The sequence below is a fragment of the Astatotilapia calliptera genome, chromosome 1, assembly GCF_964374335.1.
Source record: "Astatotilapia calliptera chromosome 1, fAstCal68.1, whole genome shotgun sequence".
Classification (NCBI taxonomy): domain Eukaryota; kingdom Metazoa; phylum Chordata; class Actinopteri; order Cichliformes; family Cichlidae; genus Astatotilapia; species Astatotilapia calliptera.
Window position 1 is genome coordinate 12,218,009 of NC_137422.1, and position 25,374 is coordinate 12,243,382.

Genomic DNA, 25,374 nt, shown 5'->3' on the forward strand with positions numbered 1-25,374 from the left:
TTAATATTTTCTGTGATGGATGAGTCTATTATTAGCTTGAACCAGCGGCACAGAAGTTGGTTACATCATATTATTGTGTTTTGTAACAATAATCTGCTGAGTAGATTAAATAATGGCTACCAAATAATCCTGCTATACGCTTCAATTACAGTGAAGGCCAATCATGTTTTACTCTGAGCACAGATGTGCGTCAACAGCAAATGACAATCGCGTACCAACACAGTCTGAGGTCTGCACGCAGAGGTTTAGGCTTCAATTAATCTAACAAGAGAGCTAATTGCTGCCAAATACTGTCAAAAATGCAGAATTTGTGAGGTTCATCCTCCTTGGAAAGCTCAAAAGCTTTTACCAACTCAAAAGCAGAATGATAGAAAATAGATAGTTTAAAAAGTCTTTAAAAATGCTTTTTTCAAGTCCACAATGTTTTGATATGCAATTTCAAATACTATAACTTTTGGTCATTTAACTTAAAAATGTGCAAAAATAATTTATTAGGAAACCAGGTTATTTAATCAATTAAAAAAGAGAAATAACCCTATTAGCAAAATCCTGTTTTATTATATTTCAATATCTTAATACTTTGGTTTTTGATCCTTCCTGCTAATAGATGCAATTTGAGGCAAACCTATGGGTAATGTTTTAGCTAACATTGAAGTAAGTAGTAGCTTCTGCACATTACATGTAAAAGGCCTACTACTGATAAAAGAAAACATTCGTCAACATTAGCTTGTGCTTTTTTATTTATTTATTTTGACACATTATTTATTATCCTTTTTGAGGTTTGAAACTAGATGATGCTCAGCTAAAGAGAGAGAAAGCCACATACATATTTAACTCAGTTAACCAGTTATCACTTCCTTAAACATCCCAACCAAAAACATCACTGTATAACCTCCATAACTACTTACACTTCTACACTTTTTGTCCTCACCACCAGTATATCATGTATACCCTCTATGAGCTATGAAGCTTCAAGGTTTAAGCTAAGCTAACATTAACTGTTAGCTTAGAAACGTGGTGTTAAACTTGTAGGCCTAAATGCACCACTTCTGTTAATATGATTAAATTTGAATAGTTTCCATGGCACAAGTAAAAGGTATTTTTGCTGGAGAAGCTACTGCATATGTAAGCAAGGCTTTCCCGGTTTCCTATTAAAAACAGAAGGAATGATAATAGCAATGCTTATATCCAGTACACTTCCACTGCTTATAAAGCGAGAAATTTATTTGAAAATCATCCACTGATAAAGACCCTTAAAGCCTCTGTGTAAAGTTGATGAAAACTTAAAACAAATGCCATGTTTAGTAGGACCAGACTATTACCTGGAGGTAATGATATTGTTTCACCACAAGGTGGAAGCAAAACATCAAATATGGAATTCCTCAAAAAGCCTTCAGAGGGTTAGACTGCTAAACAATAAGGAAATTAAGCTCCTAATGCATAACAGACCTGGTAAAATACATCCTCTTCCTCTTTGGAGAGCATAGCTAGGCCAGATCAACTGACTGCTGTTGTTTATTATTGCATTTTTCAAACCTAATGTTGTTCACATCCGTGCATGTTAGCTGTCACCGTTAATGAAGACAAGTTCTTTCCACTTCTGTTTCTTTGAGTAGAAGCATGTAGACATATGGTGGAACATATGAGCCACGGTGGCACCTTCAGATTTAATGGTCACAGGATTTGCCACCTCCACCCTGTGGATGATGTCTTTTCCTCCCACACATTTTATATGGTGTAAAGTGGAAAATTTACTTACCTCCAAAAGCCTGAATTAAGAAGTGGCAAGAGATGCAAGTTTCGCACTGTGTTACAGAAATGACCATGGGCTAAAATCCCAAATTTTCTCAAATTTCATCATTTATCTCAGAAATGCAAATTAGTTATGATGTGTGATCATAAACTGAGAAAATCCTGATATAAATAAAATCATCATGTTTAAAATCATGCTGATTTCAACTCCCATCCCCCAGATATTTTCTTCTATATTTGAAATACCCTCTCCTCCACCCAAAGTATGCAAACAGACACAGGAAATACTATTGTTCCAGACAGGAAATGCTGAGAGTGGGGCCATAGATGACACTCCTAAAACTCTGAGAATTAGGAGCAAAGTGACGCAGATATATGAGTGACATAAAAACAGACTGAGAAAGAAAACTGCGTTCACTCGGGACTCTCTTTGTCTCAGTAACCTTAACTCCAGCATGTACAGACACTTACAGTACACACACGCACGCACATAAACGCAAGTAGTTACACATAAATGGGCAAAACAAAGACTGTGTTGTGGCTCGCAGCCACTAGAGAAGACTCTCACTCAGCTATTCGGGAATCTAAGCCATGGTAACTGAGCTGGAATCTTGGCCTGTCTCTAGCATCCCTCTATTCAGCCAGTTAGTATGACAAAGATCTGTTATTCTGTGAGTGTGGGTGGATGCCTTTGTGCTACTACACTGAGACACTCAGGGTGAGAAATGCTAAGAAACGTACTCCAAAGTGAAGACGTCATAGACTCTCAAATTTCTTTGAGAAAATCAATCAAAGTTAAAGTAATTGGAGTAATAAGGCAGTGAGGTGTTGTTAGCATTAGGGCCAAATCTGACTGATGATCACTTATGTTCCTCATCAAATGTTTTTCTTGGTTTGTAATGCTTTCATTTACAACAACATAATTTGGCAAAACCAGATGACGATATCCACTGAAAGCTAAGTTCTGCCACGGTTCACCATTAGGTTATAGCATGCATGAATATTAGATTAGTTGGTGTCCTCCAAGGTGGAGCTTCTACAACTTTTACCTGTGTGTCCATTTGTATCTGCCAAGGACTCCTTTATGGTTTTATATGTAGAATTAACATCCCTTCAGTGTAGTCTGAACTTGGTGCAAATATCTAACAGACTCTTGTCTCCCCTCATTATTTCCTGTGTCGCTCACACACTTAGGCACACACACGCACACGGCAGATGACGTGCAGCCGGCTCCATGCCTGAGTAGCAGACTGCGACACAGCATCTGACTCCCCTCCCTCCCTCCGTCTCTATTTCTGCAGTCCTCTCCTATCCCGGGGTCTCTGCTCCCGCCTCCTCCCGCAGCCTTGCCTCACTGCTAATAATCAGTAATCTGTATTAGCCCATCACTAATCATATTGTGATAGACAGTGAGAGAGAGTAGTGCAGTCAGGCTTTGAGCACATCATCCGCATGTGTGTGTGTTTGTGTGTGCGTGCGGGCAGCTGGGGAGGCAGGAGGGAGGGGTGTATCTTAGCAGGGAGCTCTTCCCTGTTGTAGTAACCAACCACACGTCGACTGCCAGCCATTACTTCACTGCAGCAGCAATCAGCCCTTCCGTACTTAGTGAGCCAGACACACTAACCTGTCTGTCCCCTCCTCTTTCCTCTCTCTCTCTCTCTCTGTCTCTCTCCCTCCCTCTCCTTGTGTGCATATTCAGCAGAGCTGCCCTCCTCTCCTCCTCATCACTTTGCCACTCCTGCGGCATTGCTCTTTGCTTGAAGGGGACACCGGCCTGCTCCTCACCCACTGATTCTGCATGACTGTCACAAAGGTAAGACCGCTTCGGATCTGGAACAACTTTTAGGATCTCCACACAATTTGGCTCAGGGATGCGCTGAGGAGACCGAAAGCATTATTTTTTCTCATGCATGTGTGTTTTTGAGTAGTGTTGGAGTTCCTGTATAGAAGCTGGTTGTCAGGATGTTGCTGCCTGAGGATGTGTGTCATGTATGGTTTTAATAAGACTACAATAATTGACATTCTCTTACCCTAACTGCATTACATTACGGGTCAGCAACAGTTCATTCTGGGATGAGAAGTCTTATTTTTATCCGCATAGAAACTATTTAAAGTTCATTCAAAAAGTCCAAGATGCAATCCAGTAGGAGGCCTGGCGTCTAGTAACAAAGCAGATGCTTTGCAAGCTGTTATCATGCATATTGGACTGATGTGGTGCTAATAATGGGCTGTTAACATGTTTGGCATGTTTCTTTCATTATAAAACACGAGAATCAAATCATGAGGTTGAAAGCAATTTATGTTGTTTGCTAGCAACTGTGGGAATAAAGCATGTTTGAAAGCTCTGTGGTTGCTTTCACGAATAATCACATGTAACACTAATATGCAGAAAGATTACTTTTAGCAAATTATACCTTACATGGATGCTTAGTCCAAGTCCTTCACATGTAAACACATCTCAACTGTTAGTGGCATCAGTGTGACTTCACCCTGATCTGATGTGCCTTGGATTATATTTACGTTTGTCCAGTGATTGGAGTGAAATAATCTGCCTAATGAACAAGTGTAAAAGTAAAATGCAAAAAATGTTGTTCAGACATCAGGGGAACTCTAGCCTTATTAAGGATTAGACAAATCTGAAAATAAAGACTTTTTGGTTAAAGTTAGGTGAAGGGGTGGGGTTAGGCAAACAAATATGGTGGGAATAATGGTGCATCCTCTGGGGATATACTTTGGGGCATTATGCTGTTCTCTCAACTGACAACAAATGTGTTTGTGTGTATTAGCAGCCTAAAGCTAATCTTAAAGTAGGGTAAGAGTTCATGTGCACCTAAGTGTGTGCTGGTGGTCGTAGTTTGTGTTGACGTTCATCGGCGACTCGAATCCTCTTAATCAATTTAGCACACACACACATGCAGAGAGAGAGACAGACAGACAGAGAGAGGAAATTAGCACACCTTCTCCCATGTAGAGAATTAACCTGGACTGAAATAGATGACCTACTGTAGACATGGGATAATGGCCTATTTACACACAATCGTGGTCACACACCTCCATGTTCCACCAAAAAGTGTTGGTAATAGAAAATGAAGAGGTCTGCATTTCCAGGATGCAATCTCCAACACAAACCTGCACAGATTCACAGACAGTTGCTCTCAAAGCACAATTTTGCTGCCAGTGTATGTGTGTGAGTGTTTGTGTGTGAGAGAGAGTTTGTGTGGGAGGTGTGTGTGTGTGTGTGTGTGTGTGCTGCTGCGTAGGTGGACGTTCTCCACTATGAGAACTGAAAGAGGAAAAGGTCAGGTGCTCATGTGTTGGCACTTAGCCATAACCAAAATCTGACTGTAGACAAGACGCAAAGCACTGAAAAGAAATGTAATGAATATGACGCTTTTTTCTTACCTGTAATTATGGAAATGATGTGAGGAGGAGGAAGTGAGAGAAAAAAATTGAAAAAAAAAACATGCTTTGACATCTTTGTTAAAAAAAGAAAAGGTATGAAAGCGTTTTACCCGGTGGTATCTAAACGCTGATGGGTGTGTGGGAGAAGAAGGGAGAGAAAGAGAAGAGAGAGGGAGAGTCTTGGGAGCTGTGTTCATGGCTCTGCCTGCCAACAGCAGAGAAGTCACCTTGGGAAGGATACAGGACAAGGGCCTCTATGCTGACGGGGCTAAACACCCTTCTTCCCCTCAGCGCATAGATGCAGACTGACAATATTGTGGACAGGAAAGCCTTGAGATTCCTCTTTAGTATCAGACCAAGATCTGCATTGCCTTTCCTCGCTGTTTATTTAAAAAGTGTGGAGCTGAAATAAGAGTGTAGATATTTACACAGTTGCAGTAATGCTCTCTTTAAACAGCAGTGAAGCACAGCTCACTTATGCTGCCTCCTGAGCACCAGCATGTCAAAAACACAACAGAATGTGGATCATTTCTAAACATCAAAGAGCACATCTGCATATTTGATTATTAAAAATATTAATCAACACCGCAAGGGCTGTTAAAATCTATTTTCTCTATTTTAGTACATTATAAACATTTTAATCCTTATCCTATTAAGTAGGACAAAAGAAGAAATACAGTGGTTATATATGACTTTAGATTTATCTAACAACCAAAAATAGCTATACTTGTTATTGTTCATTCCATAAAAAGTATGTATTTGATTTGAGGGTAATGAAAGTTGCCGGAACTACAGGAACTCCTGGATGTAATTGAGAAACAGCGGTTGCTATGAAGAAGGTCCACCAACCAGAAAATGATCATTGTAAAGGTCAAAGAAGTGCGTTGCTTTCACATTGAGCTGACAGAGTGAGAAGCTACCGTTCAGTCTTTTAAAATGCTGACAGAGAAAATAGGTCATTGCACGTTTAAATCCACAGCCTTTGCTTTCAAACATGGCCTCACTGGACTGAGTTCTCTGTGAGACAGAGCCATAAGCTCTTTAGCTTTCAAAGACTGACACTTTAGAATAATTTCTTTGGGCCAAATGCTACCAGCTATTATGCTACCAAATAGCATAATACCTCAGATTGATATGATTTGTAAATACCTGAGGGCATCCCTAAACTGTATGACTTTATTATGCTGTTGGTTTACGAGCAGAATTAATGCCCTGTGTGCAACTATTCTACAGCAATATTTTTACGCTACAGAGTTGCTAAGGAGCAAGTGATCTACAACTTAGTAGAGTTTTTTTCTCAAAATGCAAAAGAATTATTTTAGAAATATCTACTCGTCTCCCCTTCATGTTTGTTTTCATTTGAAATCGATCCATCCCTGAGTTTTTAAGAGGTATGTACACACTGGAAGCAACTTGCAGCAATGTGGAGACTAAAGACCATAGATAGTGAAGATTTTCAGAAACTTCAAGCAAATAAAGGCGACACAACACTGACAAAATTAAGTGGGTGGGACCCAACATAAACTTTTCTAATCAATTTAATTTTATTTATATAGCTCCAAATCACAGCAACTGTCACTCAAGGTGCTTTATATTTTGAGGTAAAGCTCTTACAGTAATACAGAGAAAACACTCAGATGATCTTCTATGAGCAAACACTTGGAGACAGTAGGAAGGAAAAACTCCCTTTTAACAGGAAGAACTCTCCAGCAGATCCGGGCTCAGGAAGAGGAAACCATCTGTTAAGTCTGCTTAACGTGTTATTTCTGTGGAGAGGTGAATTGAATTGCTAAAGGGGTGAATCAGAATTAAATAAGAACATTTCAGTTTTGCGAGCACACAAAATGTGTAGAGAAATGTTGAGTTTGTCAAAATCGCCAAATGTAGGTTTCACTCACTCCATTTGAAAGCTCTGTTGAAACCACCAGTTAAAATCGATCTTCGACTCAGTGTCCCATTAAATCAATCTCAACCTGTACTCTATTGTAACAGACACAAAATTTATTTTTCCTGCCTCAATGCTTTACTTTTATGAATGTTATAAAAATCCTAAGTGTAGCAGCTGTTATACAGACATACCATGCAGCACTGCGAAATTAATTATATTCATTTTTTGACAGTCAATATTAAAACATACCGTTTAAAAATAACAGATATTTTTTTAACATATTTAAAATGAATTAAAAAGTAAAAGGCAAACATTAGGTTTGTGAAGTCCCACTTTGAAAACTCGATTTTTATGGGCGTTGCTATTTTGTTGTTCTGGCTGCAAAACTGTATGCTTAACTTGTTAATCATCAGTCATTAGCCAATAATATCCCAGATAATCCTCCTTTCTGAAACATATGTACAACATTTGCAAAATGGACTCAAATTTTTATTCAATATAACCTAAAATAAGTGACTGAGGCCATGCCATCAATAATAGTGTTTACAGAGGTCCAATAGACTTTTATAGGACCGGAAGTACTTTTGCAACCACATGTAAGTGAGTCAGAAGACTCAGAAGCTGAGTCTAAAAATCAGTGCTGTGAAAATAAACACATACAACAAGTAAGTATGCACAGTACTGTGCAAAAATCTTGAGTCAAACGTCATTCCTTTATGTTTTGAAACCAAGGATCAAGACTTTCTTTTAATTTTTCTGATTTTTTTTTTTTTTTTATCTTGAACTCAGCAATAGTTTTCCAGACTTTTGGAAAACTTTCTTGGAGTTTTTTTTAATATAACTATCTCTAATCTAATACTAAAGGGTGCTGGCTCCCATTAGTCTTGTTCAACTAGTTTTTGAGAGTTGCCTTGATATCAATTTGTGTCCACTGAGATTCCAAAATATCTTCAAAAATGTATTTAAGCTCTGGTGGATACTTACTTTAAGTCCAAACAGCAGACCACCAGTGTTGGGTAAGTTACTTTAAATTAGTAACTTAGCTACATTACTAGTTCCTTCTATCAAAAGTAACTCAGTTACTTCAAGTTACTTGTTACTTTCAAAGTAACTAGTTACTAGGGGAAGTAACTTTGGTTTTACTCAGAATTCTCTTGTTAATGTGTTGCATCCGTAACTGGATACCCAGCAAGATTGCCAGTCTTCTAGCTTGCTTACTTGCCACAAGTGCACTGTGCCACCTACCAATACAAAGGAAAAAATAATGTGCATATTTCCACGAGAGAAATCCCACACCTGGACCGTCGTTGACCGCTGCCATGATTCTAGCCTACGTCACAGCGTCATGTGCGCTTTTTACATACAAAACGAAAACTGCAGTCGTGGTGCTTTCAATTGTACTCAGAACTCGGAAATTCTGCCTTCCGAATAGGAAGATGTAGATAACACCAGACTGCAGATGAGCTGCATACAGGGCTGGCCTGGGACAAAAAACCTTTTGACTAGAGACTGACCCACCATTATAGCAATAATCATAAAGCCTTTGAATGAAAACAAACGCTGTTGTGACAGTGATGTACACAGTTTTGATGGAATATATGCATCAATCTATCAATCGTTTGTTGTAAGATTCAGATAATAATTTTTTAAAAGCTATACATTTTAAATGGGAATAAGAAAGAAAAGTACTTCTTTGTGTCCCCCTCTCCCTGTTAATGCCCTACCTGGCCCCCCTGGCAACACTTTGCTAGACCCGCCCCTGCACAGTTACCAGCTGTCAGCAACATAAAAAAGGATCCTGGTGTTATTTGTCTCTCAGAAACAGTTCATAACTTCCCTTCAACTCATTCATGTCACCTAAAAGGTAAACCTGTTTCTCCATCACCTGTTCAGCTCTGATGATCCAGTAAGGACATCTCCTGGTTTCATCTTCATGTTTCCCTCTCACCACATAACCAAACCGATATCATGACCAACAGCTTTACAGCTGTGGCTCCAGCAAACATCAGCTGATACTAGAAATTAATATTAAATAAATTCTAACAACAGCTGATCAAGCTTAAACGTGCTGCTGTTGTTTAGCGCGACATCCGCTGGTTTCTTCTTTCTGGCGCAAAGTGAGCGATAAACAAACAAGAGAGGAAAGCCGATCAGCTGATCATTGATCAGTTTCATGATTGAAGTAGAAACAGGCGAGAGAGGGGAGAGAATGAGAGAAGAAGAGGCAGCTGTGCAGCAAAGACACAGAGTAACTCCAGCTTTGTGTCTTTTTCATTGTAGCTGAAGTCCGGGACAAACTGTGTTCCTTTTCACCTCAACACGAAACGCGTAATATTTTCTCTGAATACGAGACGATTCCATTTTTTAGGGGATGGTTGGCAACTCTAATAATTAACCCTATGAACAAAATAAAGTTCAACATCAGTAACATCATAGCACCCACCCAGCTGTATAAAACTCTGTCATGCTAGCTAGCACGCAGTACGAAAAAGTCAGCATAACGAAAATAAACTGCACCTAAACTTGGTTTATATCTGACCCAGATAGACTGCAGGTCATAACTTCTTACCTGAAGTTCAGTTCTCCTGACACTCGGACCAGCGGTCGCCTCGGGTCTCTGCTCCTCCTGCATCCCTTTCCCACCTGCTGGCCTCCACCACTTGCTAATGTTACTGAATCTGTGGAAGCTCCGCGATAGCCACCACACGAAGTAACAAATAACGACCCTATCTAAATCCCAGTAACGTTTAACGCGTTCCTGATTTTGGCATAATAACTAGTTACCGTGCTCGTTACTACAACAATAACGTAGTTACTGTAACGCGTAACTGTAATGCGTTACTTAATAACGCGTTAGTTATTGTGAGAGCATAGAGTACCGTTGACTGACATATGAAAAATACCCACATGTGACCAGCTGTCATCTTCAAAGCAATACAACAAGCAAATTGCTTCCAGTGTGAAGCAGTTTTAGTCATCCTCGCAACTTTGGTCGTATTCAGACCACATTGCGTGAGTTGCAGTGCTCACTGTGGACATGTGACCACTCTGTTGCAGGTCAAGCACACAGAGACTGACCATTCACTACTGACCAGGCTAATTTAGAATCACAGATTAATCTATCACGTTTGCATCTATGGGCTTTTGGAGTAAAAGGAAGGACTGGGAGAAAACCCAAACAAGTACAGGGAAAACATGCAAAATCCACACAGAAAAGCCTCATTGTTATGAAACACTTTCTGATGGATCCCTAACAGGAAACTAGTGTTTTAGTGTGTTTTACCCCCAAAAAAAGAGAAAAAGAAAGAATAAATAAGTAAAGCAAAACATGTGCTTCTCACAGAGTAATTAATACACTTACAATTATACAGCATTCAATTATAGAAGTTTAGTCAGTTTAGGAGTTGTATCTTTTATCTTCCACCAGAAATCACCTTAAAGATATTTTGTGGGTAATCCATTAGAGGTCAGCATACCAAATCATAAATGCTGTGATGAGTTATTTCACATTTTATCCACAGATTAGAAAAGACATAAAAAATTAAAACAATGCTTTTCTTGAGCGAGCTGCTTCGTTCTGCACACAGCATGCTGCTCTCAGCAGGCAGCGCAGAAAGCATACTTGCGCTTGCTACCACATCAGGGAACAGCTTGAAATTATCATTACTATATCTGGACACTATGTTCTCATTTGCTGTGTGATTACGTGTCCGTCTGTGTGTGTGATGAGCCCGTGGACATAGATGGGATGGCACAAATGTGAACTGGCAGACGTGTTATGCGTAGGCTGATGGGAAACACAAATTACTATCATGAGCATAGAATATTAGAGATCTGGTAATACCAGCAAATGAAAAAAAAAAATTAAACAGTTTACCTGCTGTGTTTTTACCTCAAAATTAAGGCTTTAGCCAAAAAAAACCCTGTGGCTCACAGCTACTCCGTGCTCAGACAGTGAAACCACTCGGCCTTTGGTTTGCTTCATAAAAGACCTCTTCAGAGTCCTCCAGCAATGCAGGGGGCAACAGACACTCGCTTCAGCATTGATCGTTGCCCAGAGTTACCTTCCTGTCAGTTTTAGTTTTACTCTCTGTCCATAGGACACATGGGAGAGTCATATTAGCCACAACGGGAATTCTCTGTGAAAGAAACAAACCTCTTCAGAAGACTGAGGTCACCCAGCCCTTGATCTGCCAAATGACCTCCAGCCAGAGACGCTGGGCAGTAAAAGCACAGATGGAAAGAATTCTGTTTCAAATTTTAAGCAATTTCTGAGCATTTATCAGACTATCCAAATGTGCCACAGTGCATTAAAGAAAGGTGCCACTTTAGAAATTTTTTCCACAGACCATTAGCACTGTTCTCTTGAATACCCGCTTGATTAAAAAGCTGAAATCCCTTAAATGGTCCACTTGTTTTTGGTAAGTTACCACAGAAAGGGCAGTCTGCCAGGACTGGTGAGGGGGCGGGAAGAAGGACAGAGGGACGCTGAGGGAAGAGATGAGTGACCAAGATAGGGAGGGGCAAGAGCGGCCCCTGGTGTACCCCCTGTTTTGTTTTTTCGTTCCTTTACAGACCAGTAAAAATGATCCTCAGCTAACACCATGTGGTGATAAATGATGTCTGGCCCAACAGGGCACACAAATACGCTTACATCTAAATCTCAGTCCTCATAAAGTACGCGAGCGCACGCATATAAATGCACTTTAGTCTCAAGCGAAGGCTTTACATCTAACTTCCTGACACGAATCGAATATAATTCAAAGCAGCATTCCAGCTGTGTTGAGTGTGTTTGCAATTACATATCTGCAAACACCCCAATTATGAAGGAGGCCCACGCTGCTCTAATGTCAAGCACACATGTGGTGGGAAAGACGTCTGAAAGCCATTTTCAGAGTGTTTATGGTACAGCTTCTGCTTTTAACTGTACGGCAGTTAAGTCTCTTATAGCAGAAAGCAATTCCAGATCTATTTCAAGGTATGGAAGCTAGATATTTTTTTTCTCAGTAGACATGCTGATAATAGGGACTTAACATGTCCAAGTGAAAGAGAAAATAAACACTTGCTGCAGAGAAGGCTGACACACGCACACACAGAAATCCACACTCAAACTGCCTAAATTCTTAAGTAGCGGCACCTCGCCCACCATAAATCTTAATTGAGTCTGATTTAGACCACTGGCCATTTGTCAGGGGTAATGTTTACCCTGCACGCTCACTAACTAACACACACACCTTGACACACAGACTGGAACATTAAACTAAATGCTAAATCACTAACCTAGCAACACCAAAACCTGCTTTTCCTGAAGCAGGAAAAATACACAACAGCTTAGTGGATTAAGAATGCTAAATCCAGAATTAGGCTTTTTTCTTTAAATATTCACTCTAAATGGAGCAGATAAAAGAATTAACATAGGGGAGCAAGTTGCATGAGGAGCAGGAGCTGACAAAAAAGTGTGAGAAAATAGAGGAAAATAGGGGAATAGTTGTGAGAAAGCCACAGAAAAGCATTCACCACAGGAAGACATTCAGATCTCATGAGCTCATTGCCTGTCAGAAAGCTTCCTTACGCTGCTCTGTGTGTACGTGTCGGTACGTGCAAGTGTCTGTGAAATCTGTGCTTTTCAATTCTGTGTGAAAAACCTGAAGTAGATTTCCAAAAGTTGGGAAACTCTTCTTTCCTTGTGTCACTGCATAAATCATTCCTCAACTTCAAACGCTTTCACACAGCGCAGGCTCCTTTATAGCAGATGACCTTCTTCTCAAAATATGACTTGAATAAATTGGGCAAAGTGTGCAGGAGAAAGCTTTGGTGTGGCTAAGTTGGATATGAGTGTTCATTTTTAGATTCCCCTTTGGGAAGCTGCTGAAATGAAAAAAGCCAAAATCATGTGAAATTATTTGTGAACATCCTCCGGAGGGAGATAAAAACAGAGTAGAGGCTGACCATTATGAGCATTCCTATTCCACAGCAGCTGAGATTGAATGTACATCCCGTGTGTGTTTGTGTAGTCTGTAGAATCAACACATAGGATGTGCTTCCTGTTTGTAGGCCTGCGGACAAAGAAATAAGTAACTCCAGAGAGAACGGGGGCTTTACTTTGTAAGTGCAAGTGTGTATTGTCGAGTGTAAGTGGGAGATTGGTAGCAAAAACTATTCTCAACACTGTCCAGTGTGTGCAGCCTTTTTGTCAGATGTAAGATGAAATATTTCAGTTTCAAAGTAAAATGTTTAGCATTTATGGTGTATGTATTTATTTATTTTTTGCGTGCATGGAGAAACTGATAGTAAGTGTTTTGAGCAAAGTATAAACATGGCCACTTTATGGGCAGCTTTATTGGGCCAACTGCTCATTAACGCACATATACAATCATCCAATTACATACTGTAGCTGCAACCCAGTGCATTTAGGCGTGTCAGTATGGTCACGTTAAGGTTCTGAGCAGAAAGGGGATTTAAGTGACTGAAGGTGGCATGGTTCCTGGTCTCAGGTTGGCTCGTCTGATTATTTCAGAAACTGCTGATCTACTGGAATTTTCCCACACAGCCATTTCTAGGGTTTACACATGATTTGGGCTTGTTTTTCACCCTGCAATACTGGATTCTGACTTGATGACTTAGGAGATGCTGTCAGGCATTCATATGAAGATAGATTTTGGCTTTATAAAATAAAATAACTGGTTTGTGGACTAATGTTTGAAGGCTTGACTTTGGCATTTTGACCATTGGTGGCTTTGTGCTTTGAAGAATAACTCACTTTTCTCTGATGCATCACTGTGATTGCACCTGCAGCAGTGCATGCATGCCCATGCAGGGCTTTGCAGTGGCACTGCAGACTCAGGGTGGTCCATTTTCTTGCTGAAACAGCAGCTGCCTGTGAGACCAAGCTGTCATGGAAGTATCATGGAAACATTTTGCACAATGCTATCACATTCTCAGGTGTGAGGCTGACAATGGCTGTGCTGTGTTATTCTTTCTAGCATGCTTGTGCAGGGACAACACACAATGCAGATGCATAATGTTTTGTGATTCAGGTATGATGCACTGGGACTGTCTTGTGTATGTTACATTTAAACATGCACATTATGCATTCCTGCAAACATGCTTCATACTTCAGGTATTCTACGCTGAATATGGCGGCACTAAAAAGCTGAGTGAACATAAGAGAGCAGTGAGTGAGGAGTAGGGCAGCTAGGGAGAGCACATCCATGGAGGATGATACTTCCACCCACACTTGCGCTCACACACACACAAACACTCAGACATTCCCCATTAGAGTTCATCGGGGTCAAATTCAGCTCTGTATTTTGCCCATGGGCACTAATCACAGTGTAAATATAGAGATTCGTTTCTGAAACAAAGAAAACGTTAGTTCTTTTTTTTTTTGTGCCAGTTTCTTACCACATGTTTCTACTATTCCCACTCGTTTTCCTCTCATAACAATCTGTGTCACAGTCTGCTCAGTGCTGTTACAAATAAGACACATCGAAAGTATTCAAATGGATTTTAGTTAGGTCTGTACAAACTGATGAGCGAGCGCATCGATCTCAGAGTGTCAAATACTGCTGTCACATACTTGCGTTCCTGCCTGATGTGCTGGGTTTAGAGAATACTGAGATAGATCTGTGCCTTCCAGCTCATCTCACATGGACTATTTTAGTATCCAGCATATTTTGACCCAAACTACTACCTTCTTCTAAAAGTAACACGGTAGTTTTTACCGCTCAACCCTGAAGAGTGACTCAAAACGTAACAAATCAAAGCCCAAAATATCCTACTGCTGACTTTTTGATCCTTGAATGAAAACCATTAAGACACAAAATCCAATATTGCTAGAGCCTCAGCCAAACGGTGCCAAAAGGAACCATTATTGAATGGCAGTCTTTCACCCCCCTGGGTTAAGAATGTGGTACAGCCTGCTCTCATGAAAATGGGATGAGAGGGATGAGAATAGTTGCAGCTTCCTATAAGCTCCTTATAAAGGCTGCAATTCATGATGAAAGCGTCAGCTTTAAGGCACACGTAAAGCCTTGTGTGTCAGCAGTTTGTTACATGAGTTTAGCCAAAGCAACACATTTTAATAGTAGGGCTTGTTAGAGCTCAGTTGTAATTTGGAAAGATCAGGAATCAGGAGGTGGAGGAGAAAGAAAACAGCGTAGCAGAAACCTGAGTTCAATTTCAGCAGTCTCTTTGACTATGGAGTGGTAGTGTTGCTTTTTTGGTCACATTTGTGTCATTTGAAACATGAGGTAAAAGTTGTTGGGTTTTTTATGCTATACAAGTGACTTTTTGTGGTTGGTGTTGTATTTAGACAAATACAACCCCCGTTCAAAGTAAAAATCTACAATGAGGCAGGTAAACTCAGTGCCTAGATTCTTCTCCTACAAAGCCATGTTATTGTAATAGATGCAGTATGTCTTGACAGTGTCTTGCTGAAATATGAAAGACCGTCCCTGAGAAAGTTGTTGCCTGGATGGGAGGGTGTACTTATCTAAGACTTCTATATATCGTTCAGCATAGATGGTCCTTTTCCAGATGTTCAAACTGCCCATTTCATAGGCAAAGTTCATTCATTTTAAATTAGCTTTAGGCCAGAGAAGAACGTGCCATTTTTAGATCACGTTCACATACAGCTTCTTTCGGTGACAGAACTTTAACCTGCATTTGTGGATGGCAAGCTGTGTTGATGGACAGTGATTGCACACGTGCAGTGATTTCCATGACAGAATTTTTACATCTTTTTAATGCAGGGCCTGAAGATCACCAGTATCCAGTCTACCTTGTCCTGTGCACATAGAGATTTCTTCAGATTCCTGGACTCTTGCATGATTTTGTGTACTGCAGATGATGACATAATGAGGTCTTCATAGATTTACTTTGAAGAACGTTGTTATGAAGTTGTTCCACAGTTCCAGGTTTTCTGTTTATGAAAATCAGCTGTGTTTGTACTTAAATTTGGTGTCCCTTTTTGGAATTGGTGTTTTAGGTTTACAGACAGGTGGTTTAAACAGAGTATTATCTTCTGAAAGGTTGGCAGGTATAAAAATATGAAAATAAGAATCATATGGATGATTACACCCTGCAACAGGCGGCCAGAGAAGTTAGTAGCTCCTCCGTATAAAAATCAAGGAAATACATTTATAAAAAATCATTAATTTTATGATTTAATGATCTCAAAAAACCACTAGTTGGTGCACTAGGTTAAGATTTTTTTTTCTTCTTTTTTTTTCTTCTTTTTTTTTCTTTTTCTTTTTTTTCTTTTTATTTTCACTTACTGAATACGGGACAGACTTGACTGGGGGAAAGAAGGGGAGAAAGAAAGAGGGAAAGAGAAACAGCTGAGAAGAGGGACGGGGGAGAAGGGCAAAAGACAAAAACCAACAGAACGGGCAGAGAAAAAAAAATGCATATATCAATCACCTGGGTCACCTGCTGAGAAAGAAAAAAAGAAAACAAGCAGAAGAGAACAAGAGTAATAGAATAAACAACATCACAATGATATATGGGAATATGACAGTAAATACTAAATATTAAACATTATTGTGCAGCACATAAGATCAACAGAACACAGTGTGCTTTGAGGTAGGAGCCAAAAAGGGTGTAGTTTGTGGGTGTGATCACCCGTGTGTACACCTGTGAGCATGGACGCGCTTGTTTTTTTAAAAGGTTCCTTCATGTAATAATCTGCTAGAGGGTGTGGGGGGGCCACAGCCCCGTCCTCCAGGGCATGAAGCAGGTATGGAGGAGATCAAAACTCCAGACATCCAGAGGCCCCCAGAACACAAGAGACCAAGGAAGACCAACAGAGGGGCAGCCGCGCCACTGTCCCAGAAAGAGCTGAGGAGAGTCCCAGATGAGGGCTCACTCAGCAGCCGCGGAGCAGAAGCCAGGGGGGGTTGCAGTGATGTGCCCGTGAGCTCCGCCGGCAGCCAGCCGCGCCTGAGTGACCGAGCCCCAGGCTGAGAGGCCGGGGGCACCCCACCTCCGAAGTGGCCCGAGCGAGCCCCAGGCTCCAGGCCCCGATAAGCGGCCGCCAAGGAGTGAGCCAGTGTGTACCTGGACGCCCATCCCCGGACACAAAGAACCACCAACGCACCGATACCTGAGGGAGTCCGCCACTGGCAGGGGAAGTGGTGGTGGGGGGAGATAGGCCTCCATACCTTGGAGGGCCTGAGATGTCCCCAGAGAGGTGGCGTCTGACACCCAACCTGACATATAGACACAGACATACAGGCACACACAGATACAAACATCCATTCCCACCCTCATGCTCTCATATGCACTTACTCCACACTCAACCAACGTGGAGACAGACATAAAGAGACGCTGTACACACGATCACACTCCCCAAGCGTACTCTACAAACCGGATTTTTTTTTCTTCTGAGTAATATATTTGTGGTCCGCAACATGACACTGTACCACTGGTTTGATTTATAGCCTACTGGGATTTGTTTCACAGAAGATCATCCCAGATTTTTTTTTTTTTTGCCAGATATTTTTGGTCACAGCTGAGAAACGTTGGTATTAATGTCAATTGGCTCTTATGTTTGGAAAAATGGTTTTTTTTTAACTCCAAGTGTCTGGGTTTCACTTGCTGTCACTATAGCAACTCAGTGGGCATGCCAGTCTAAAAAGGAACAGTACAACAATTGAGGCGGGAAACAAAGAGTTTTTGGAAACGATTGGGCTTTAGAATTCATAGTTACGTCAAATATGAACTGCTGCAATCGTTGATAGCTCTGGAATCATTTATGATTACTGTAACACGTTAGACACATTTTTCTGGCAATCAACATATTTTTAAGAAGTTATTATCTTTATGCAGTTTCTACAGAAAGCCCAACATTGATCTTAATTTAAAGTTTTAAGGAACGAAAAATCTTTTTTGCTAGACACATTTATAATGTTGTTCTCACTTTTTAATAATAAGATCTATATACTTTGCACTAGACGACACATAGACTGTAGCTAACAGAATTCCTATGGGCACCATATGTTGACTTACTGTATGAATTTTCCTCGTCTCTTATTGTTTATCAGATGGATTCGCCAGCTGAGAGCCAGCTGTGTCTGCATTTCAGCTGCTAGTTTTTTCTCCGTGGGTGGTGACTGCAGCTGGGAGGATTCACTGGGTCTGTGCTGATGCCATTTATTTATGTAGTTGGTTCGTGGAGAGAGATGAAGTAGAGCGTAGGAGAGAAACAAAAGAAAAAAAAATGGCTACTTAAAGTTTCACTTGCTGGGCCCACGTCCTATTTGAGGCTTGAGACTTGAATTGAGCTGCAGTTTGGGGAAGGCCGGAAGACCTGGCAGATCCCCATGTACTAAATAGAAGTGAAGAACTTAAAGAATTAAAAAGAGGAGGGAGCACGGTGGGGCACGAAAACGAGAATGAACAGATTGTAGAACTGGGGGAACATATATAGATGAGAACCGGAAGGAGCGTGTTTGGAGGCGTGGTCCCGCTCCTGAAATTCAGATACTTTATCTCCAATTATGTTTGTAGTTTCTTTATTTTGATACATGGTTCATACATTGATGCGTCATTACCTTTGAGTCTGGGAACCTATTAAACAGAAATCTGTGGATTTGTTTTGGTTATTTTGCATTTTCTGAAAAATAAACATAAATTATTCTTTAGTGAATTAAACCTAAAATAATAAAAGAACCAGTTTTATTGTTTTAGGTTTATTATTGATTATTTCCCTTTAACTCAGGATTAAACCTCTTCTGGGACACCAGAAATCCCCACTGATAGCCATGGTTAACATAGATAATCCTCAAGTTAAAAGAATGACGCATGGTTAACATACTGTCTCGTTATATTTGAATTAAACCTGCAATTGTAATTCTATTAAGCCATTAAGAGCACCACCACACCTATGTTTTTGGCTGTAAAAATTTATATTTTACAATATAACAACCTTTCCAATGCCCCTGACAATGAAAAGTGGGATTACTAAATAGCAATGAAGCAATGATTCCAAGCCTTCACAGCATATAGGAAACAGAACATAATAGAATTATAAGCCTTGAAGTTTATCTTAATTTAGGATATCACATATAGCTCAATTAACCCTCATCCCTACAGCCTTATTTCTCTGCTACCACAGGAAAAAGTAAGGTATTTGCTGGTTGAAGTTCCCATCTATCAATCAATAAAATCACATCACTGCAAAACTCTTAATGGTTTGGCAATAGAAGCTACTGTGCCCTTACACAATTGAAACCATAGCAGATAACATCAACATTTAAATGACACAACTTGGAGGGACAGAGAGCTTACCAGGACTGCTGCTGATATCAGCTGCCTTGCTCTTGTGCTGACAAATTAGGTGCAGTATTTTGGCTTCGGTTATTTTGGTGCAAAACAGGTGCACAAAATGACAAAGAAAAATAACTCAGGCCTAACTACTACAGGCAATGCCTGGCAATGATTTTTGACCTAAATGTACTTTCTATCTACTGCAGAAGTTTTTCAGGCACATTTTTTTTAGTCTAATTTTAGTATTACAAGCATAAACTAATGTGCATTTCTATGCAAGAACACTGAAGTTTATTATTTTGAACTTCCGTGGAAGATGGACTCACTTTCTAATTCATGGTGAGTTCTTGAATGAGGTTGGTGTCAGACATATACAACCTCATAATTGTGTAAATAGATTAAGATATGTGGAAATAAAGGGGGATAAACTTGGCTAAAGTATGACTTGGGAAGCAACCAAATTTAGCATGTTGCTAATAGAGACTTCCTTATGGAATAACATCCAAAATTAAATATTATTCTCCATAGAGCATGGTGAAATTAGGTCTGTGCTTTACATATGGCCTTTAAACTGGGACACATACTGTAGCGTAGAAACCTAATTAACAGACTGGCAATAGAAGGATCGATGAAACAGACTGGAAATATGTGCATGAGTGACTGAGCTTTTAATGGATAGCTAACACAGTACGTGGTCTTACATAAACCTCATAATAAAATTCGTCAGCACGGGAAAACCTGTATTGGACATATGGAGGTTTGCTTATGCAGAATGACAGCAGCATGAGTGCTATAACCCTGTGGTTGGTTTTCTGTTGGTGATCTCTTCAGCACAGTGGAGGCTCAGAATTAGGTCAAATTCACAACACATTAACCTTCACCCTCATATGGGGATACTGTCGTTTCAATGTAGCTTATGAAGCTCACACATAGATCCAAAGGCGATTACTGATGGCTGTTTCTGCATGAGCGTGCTCTTTTTTTTGTAAGAAAAGGTCACTTGGCTCATTTTCCTTTATTTCTGTCTTTCTTTCTTCTTTTTCTCCTTTTCTTAAAACCTAAAACTGAAGAAGACATTATTTTGGAGGCAATGGAGAAATGATCCCGGATATGCAGAAGTACATACAGGTTGAGATTCTGTATGTGAGAGTCAGAAAACTGAGGAGATGGAGCAGTACGCAATAATCTACGTTGGCTTGATTTGTATCCTTGTCTATTTGGACTGGGGATATGACTTTGAGTCAGCTATATTTCAACATGCTCACTTTAGTAGAAAAACTCATTAGACGTCCTTCCTCATGACTGCTGCCCTGGATAAGTCGTAACATCTGGAACTTCCCTTCCCCCACATTGGTGCCAGAATTGCTGAAATCTGTCTGTCTCTTTGCAGCTTGCAACTTCTTTGTATGCTGCTTAACAGACTGTTGAATGCCTAATTTGAATTTATTTTAAAGTCCCATAAAAGAAAATCCTCTATATTGATATGCTCTCGTTTATTACTGTTCTCTTCTGAAGTGACTCGGTTCAATTTCTCCAGCACTGGCAAACCACAGCTCACCTTTTCCTGGCGATAGTTTAAAAGGAAAGACAGTAATTTTTTTGGTCCTGAGCTAAATTTCTTTTTATATTTATATCCTTTCCTAGTTTCCTAGTAGCTGTCATTAATTTGTGGATCTGCCCTCCCTGTGTATTAACTATTTTATTCAATTTGATGTAACCAGTGCTTAATATGCAAATTTAGCCATCCACTGAAGGTGCTGTTCAAGCACAGCCGGAAACAGAGGAAGTCATGAAACACATCAAAAAGTGACTGAAACACATTACACAGCATCCCTGTAAACAAAAACAAAACAAACAGTTATTCAAATTTAATGATCACAGAATTCTGATATGAACTTAAGATCAGCAGGTGGAGAAAAAAAAAACAATGTCTTGCATGAACTGCTTCATTAGAGGTAAATGGAATTGGGGCCAAAAGTTGACTTTGCATTCATATAGGAAAAGAAACCAAACTACACCAACCAGACATGAAGACCACCTGCCTTAACTGTTGGCCTGCTGGTCCCCCTTTTACTGCAAAAACAGTCCTGACCTGCTGAGGTATGGACTGCACTAGACCCCTGAAGGTGTGCTATGGTATCTAGTCCCAAGATATTATCAACTGATCCTTTAATTCCTATGGCACCCATGGACTGGATGGGTTTTTTTTCAGCACATCCCACAGATGCTTGATTGGATTGAGATCTGGGGAGGACAGGTTAAGACCGCTAACTCATTGCTGTCCTCCTCAAACCATCCTGAACTCTTTTTGCTTTGTGGCAGGTAGCATTGTCTGGCTGAAAAAGGTACAGTCTTTTCCTAGGGAATACCATTTCTATGAAAGGTTGTACACAGTCTACAGCAATGCTTAGATAGGTGGTACGTGTCAAAGTAACATCAGGCAGGACCCAAGGTTTCCTAGCAGAACTTTGCCCTTAGCAGAACATCACACATTTGAGCCAGCACTGTGTGATCTGAAAAACTGACGTCTATCTTTGTCAACATCAGGCTTCTAATATATCGAGAATAGGGAAACAAGCGATTTACAGTTAACTTCAATTTCAAACAAAAGCATGGAGGCGCTTTTCTTTCCAAGCTCCTTAGACTACGATGACCTGGATGACTGAGAACCTTCACAGACCAAAGCATGGATGGATAACATTAAATATTACAGACGTTATTGATAGTGATGACGGAGGTACGTGGTGCACTCTGGGAGGGTCTGCATCCTGTTGAGACAGGATGCAGAACAAATTAAACCCTGGAAGTAGGCATAAACTGATTAAGAAGAATCAACATGATGAACTACTATGCGAGAGGCTCCTGTACAAGGACAATGTTATCTCATTGCTCTGGATAACTATATCACACAAATAGCAGCATTAGCTTCTGGTATCTGTACTGTCACTAATACAGAGTTAGTGTCGCCATCACTCTGATCTAAAGCAAGATATCTCAACAACTGCCATACAGAGTGGAAAGGAAATGTTGAGGCAATTCAAGGTGACCTCATGATTCCTCAGATATTTAGCAATTACCTGTCTTCTTGTGTAGCCATCATTAGATGGGAATATTCACTTTTACAGAAGATAAACAAATCAAAAGCAATTATCATTTTTTATGAATTGTGATTCAATGTAGGACATAACCGCACACGTCAGCACAGGGAGATAAACACATTTTTTGCCTAAAGGCCGACCATGTAATTAACATGTGATTGCCTAAGTGTTAAATATACATTGCAGCTTTGTGGGTGCTCCTTTATTTAATAACCTAAATGTGACCTTTCAATTTGCAGTGTGATTGGCTTATCTGTTAATGGACAAAGTACTGACTGACATTCAAACATTAAGATGACTTATTTGTTATTGGGTCTGATGGATATTAGAGCTTTCTCACTCTCTCCCTTCTTGCATTCATTATCTTTAGCATTATCTTCAGTATTCCTACAGCGTGAACTAGTCTCGCCAAGGTTCAGACAGTCACTGTCTGCAATGGAGAAGTCCTTGGCTCGGCAGATGGTCTGGCACTTCTCTGTCTAGGTTTGCTTTTTCACGCTGTCCATCTCTCCAATCCTGTGAAGAGAGACGGAGTGAGAGAACGAGCTAGTGAAAGGACATAGGAGAGAAAAGAGAGAGCGAGACAGACAGGGAAAGATCGAAGAGGCAGTAATACCAAAAGGGTGTTGAGTCCGTCTGGTGCTGGGTGCTGACACAGTCGGGCAGGAGTGCCGAGCATACTAAAGCTCTGCACTTCTGAACCTCAAAGCTGAGCGCTTCATCCAATTTGGAGTGAGTAGCTTTTCTCAGACATGTGAAAAAAATAATAAATACACTGTAGGCCTTGTGTGAGAAGGAAAAATCAGACGAAGCAGTTGATGGATTGATGTTTTTATGGAAACTGGTGGCTGGCCATCTGTTTCAGTCTGCCCATGTTGTAGCATCTGGTTATTTTTGCCTTCTGTTTTTTATATTTGCTTAAGAAATGTTGCAATGCACAATAATAGGCCAGGTTAGGCCTTTCTTCACAGGAGACTTTTTGGCTTGACATTCTAATAAAGCACATGTTTTACTCATAATATTCACGCCCTTTTTTTGTCTCTGTAATTTGTAATTCTAAAACTGAAGCAGCTTCTATTAATTCACATCATTAACGCTGGTTTCTCATGCCAACATGTCGAAATGTCTCCTATGGCAAATCCTGGTTATAGAGTTGTTTTCTGCCAAGTTTTGACTACGACTTAGTTAAACTGATAGGAAACCAGACAAGCTCTTCTTTGTGTTTCTTCAGTGGGTAATCCAGAAATGTGTATGGGTGTGCAACTAATTTTCTTCAATCCTCCAGTGTGAAAATGCTTTGTTTTGCACTCCACAACTAGCAAAGAAACAGAACACCAACAAAACAGCTCATCCACCTACAGTCTCTTAACTCTTTAGCATCAGACAGAACTGCTGTTTGTATCTGACTCAGAGGAGGGTGGCTCTGTGATTAGCACCGCTGCCTGAACAGCGAGGGGTTCACTGTGGAATTTAAATGATCTCCACTAAACACAACTTTTCTGCAGGAGCTCCAGCTTCTCCCACCACCCCAAAAAACCTAGGTTACATCTCCAAAAGACCTAGGTGGCTGCCTGCACAGTGGCTGCCCACTGCTCCTAATGAATATGATTGATTTAACGCAGAGAAAAACATTTCACTGTAGCAAATCTAGGCATGAATAGCAACTTTCATCTTCCCTTGATTGTGGTGTCAGGTTCTTGGCACTCTCCAAGCGCTGTTATAAATGCCTGGTGATCCAAACCTTCTGCAAGTCAATATTCCCCATCAGCATTCACCAAAAGCAATACCTTAACAGATCTGAAATCATAACTCACTCACTGATTAATCACTCCACAGAGCTGTTCCTGTGCTCTTGCTTCAGCGATGGGTTTCAATAATCTGATGAAAGTGTTCCTTCATCTTCTGTCTCAGACTCTGTGCCATTTTTATTTTTTCCTCCCCGTTTTGTATCGCTGCCAGACGGCTTTCATTTCAGAGCTGATGCGATTCGTGCAGCGTGACATAAAATAACTTTTGCCCATACTGCTTCTGTCAAAGTTCTTTAAACACACAGGATGAATTGGTTTATCTGTTAGCTTTACACAAACAGATGTTCACCGTGTAAGATGAGATAACTCTTTATTGTCATTGCACAGTCATACATAGTACAATAGTACAATGAAATTGGAAAACTGTCCCAAGTCAGCACTACGTACAACAACACGACACGGTAACTTAACTTATTGATAAAATGAAGAATAAGTGTACGTGTATTGCACACTGTTATTATAGCACATTCAGTATTATTGCACCTTCTTATAAATATAAATATTATTATTGTTATTGGTGCCCTGTTGAGGCAGCGCGTGCTGTACAGGTTCTTCTGGGAGAGAAGAGGATGTCCAATGATTTTTTTTGGGCCATATTAATGATAAAGGATGGAAACTGTGTATGTATTCAAACAGACTGTATATAGGCTGGGAGTAGTCGCTGTAATGTCAGCCATTGGTTTGTTAAGTCCTGTTATGAAGCACTGACCTGAGACTTTTTCCATCCATCCATCAATTTTCTTTATATGGTGGTTATATGGTTTATATGGTATATTTCTTTTAACAAATCAGTAACCAAAGGAGTCGCCCCCTGCTGGCCATTAGAAAGAATACAGGATTAAAGCACTTTTGCACTGGCCTAAAATGTTTTATGGATTTATTAGGTTAGTATTACTAGACATTTGTCCTTTTGCTGGATTGCTGTCAGGATGTTGTTCATTAAATAATGAAGCTTAAGTGCTTTTTGGGTGATAATATTTTAATCATTTGATGGTACAATAGAATCACGCTCGCTGTGTATGCGCGTGTGCTGCAGAGCAGGCAGGTGGTCTGACAGAGGGGAGTTAATCTCTGTCTGGTAAGAGCCTCCTCTGCTCCTCCTCTCTGTCTGCTTTTTCTTTTTTTCTTTAAATATTTCATCAGTCTCTGTCGCCCA

The 25,374-nt window shown here is 40.3% G+C and overlaps 1 protein-coding gene across 1 annotated transcript in view; it reads left to right on the forward strand.

Moving 5' to 3' along the window:
- The first annotated feature begins 3,333 nt into the window (after positions 1-3,333).
- coro2ba (coronin, actin binding protein, 2Ba) overlaps positions 3,334-25,374 on the forward strand; it is a 52,102-nt gene continuing 30,061 nt past the window's right edge. Inside the window, exon 1 of the mRNA XM_026162777.2 lies at positions 3,334-3,565. Within this exon, the coding sequence (XP_026018562.1) occupies positions 3,551-3,565 (15 nt within the window). The 5' untranslated portion in view covers positions 3,334-3,550. The remainder of the gene's footprint in view (positions 3,566-25,374) is intronic.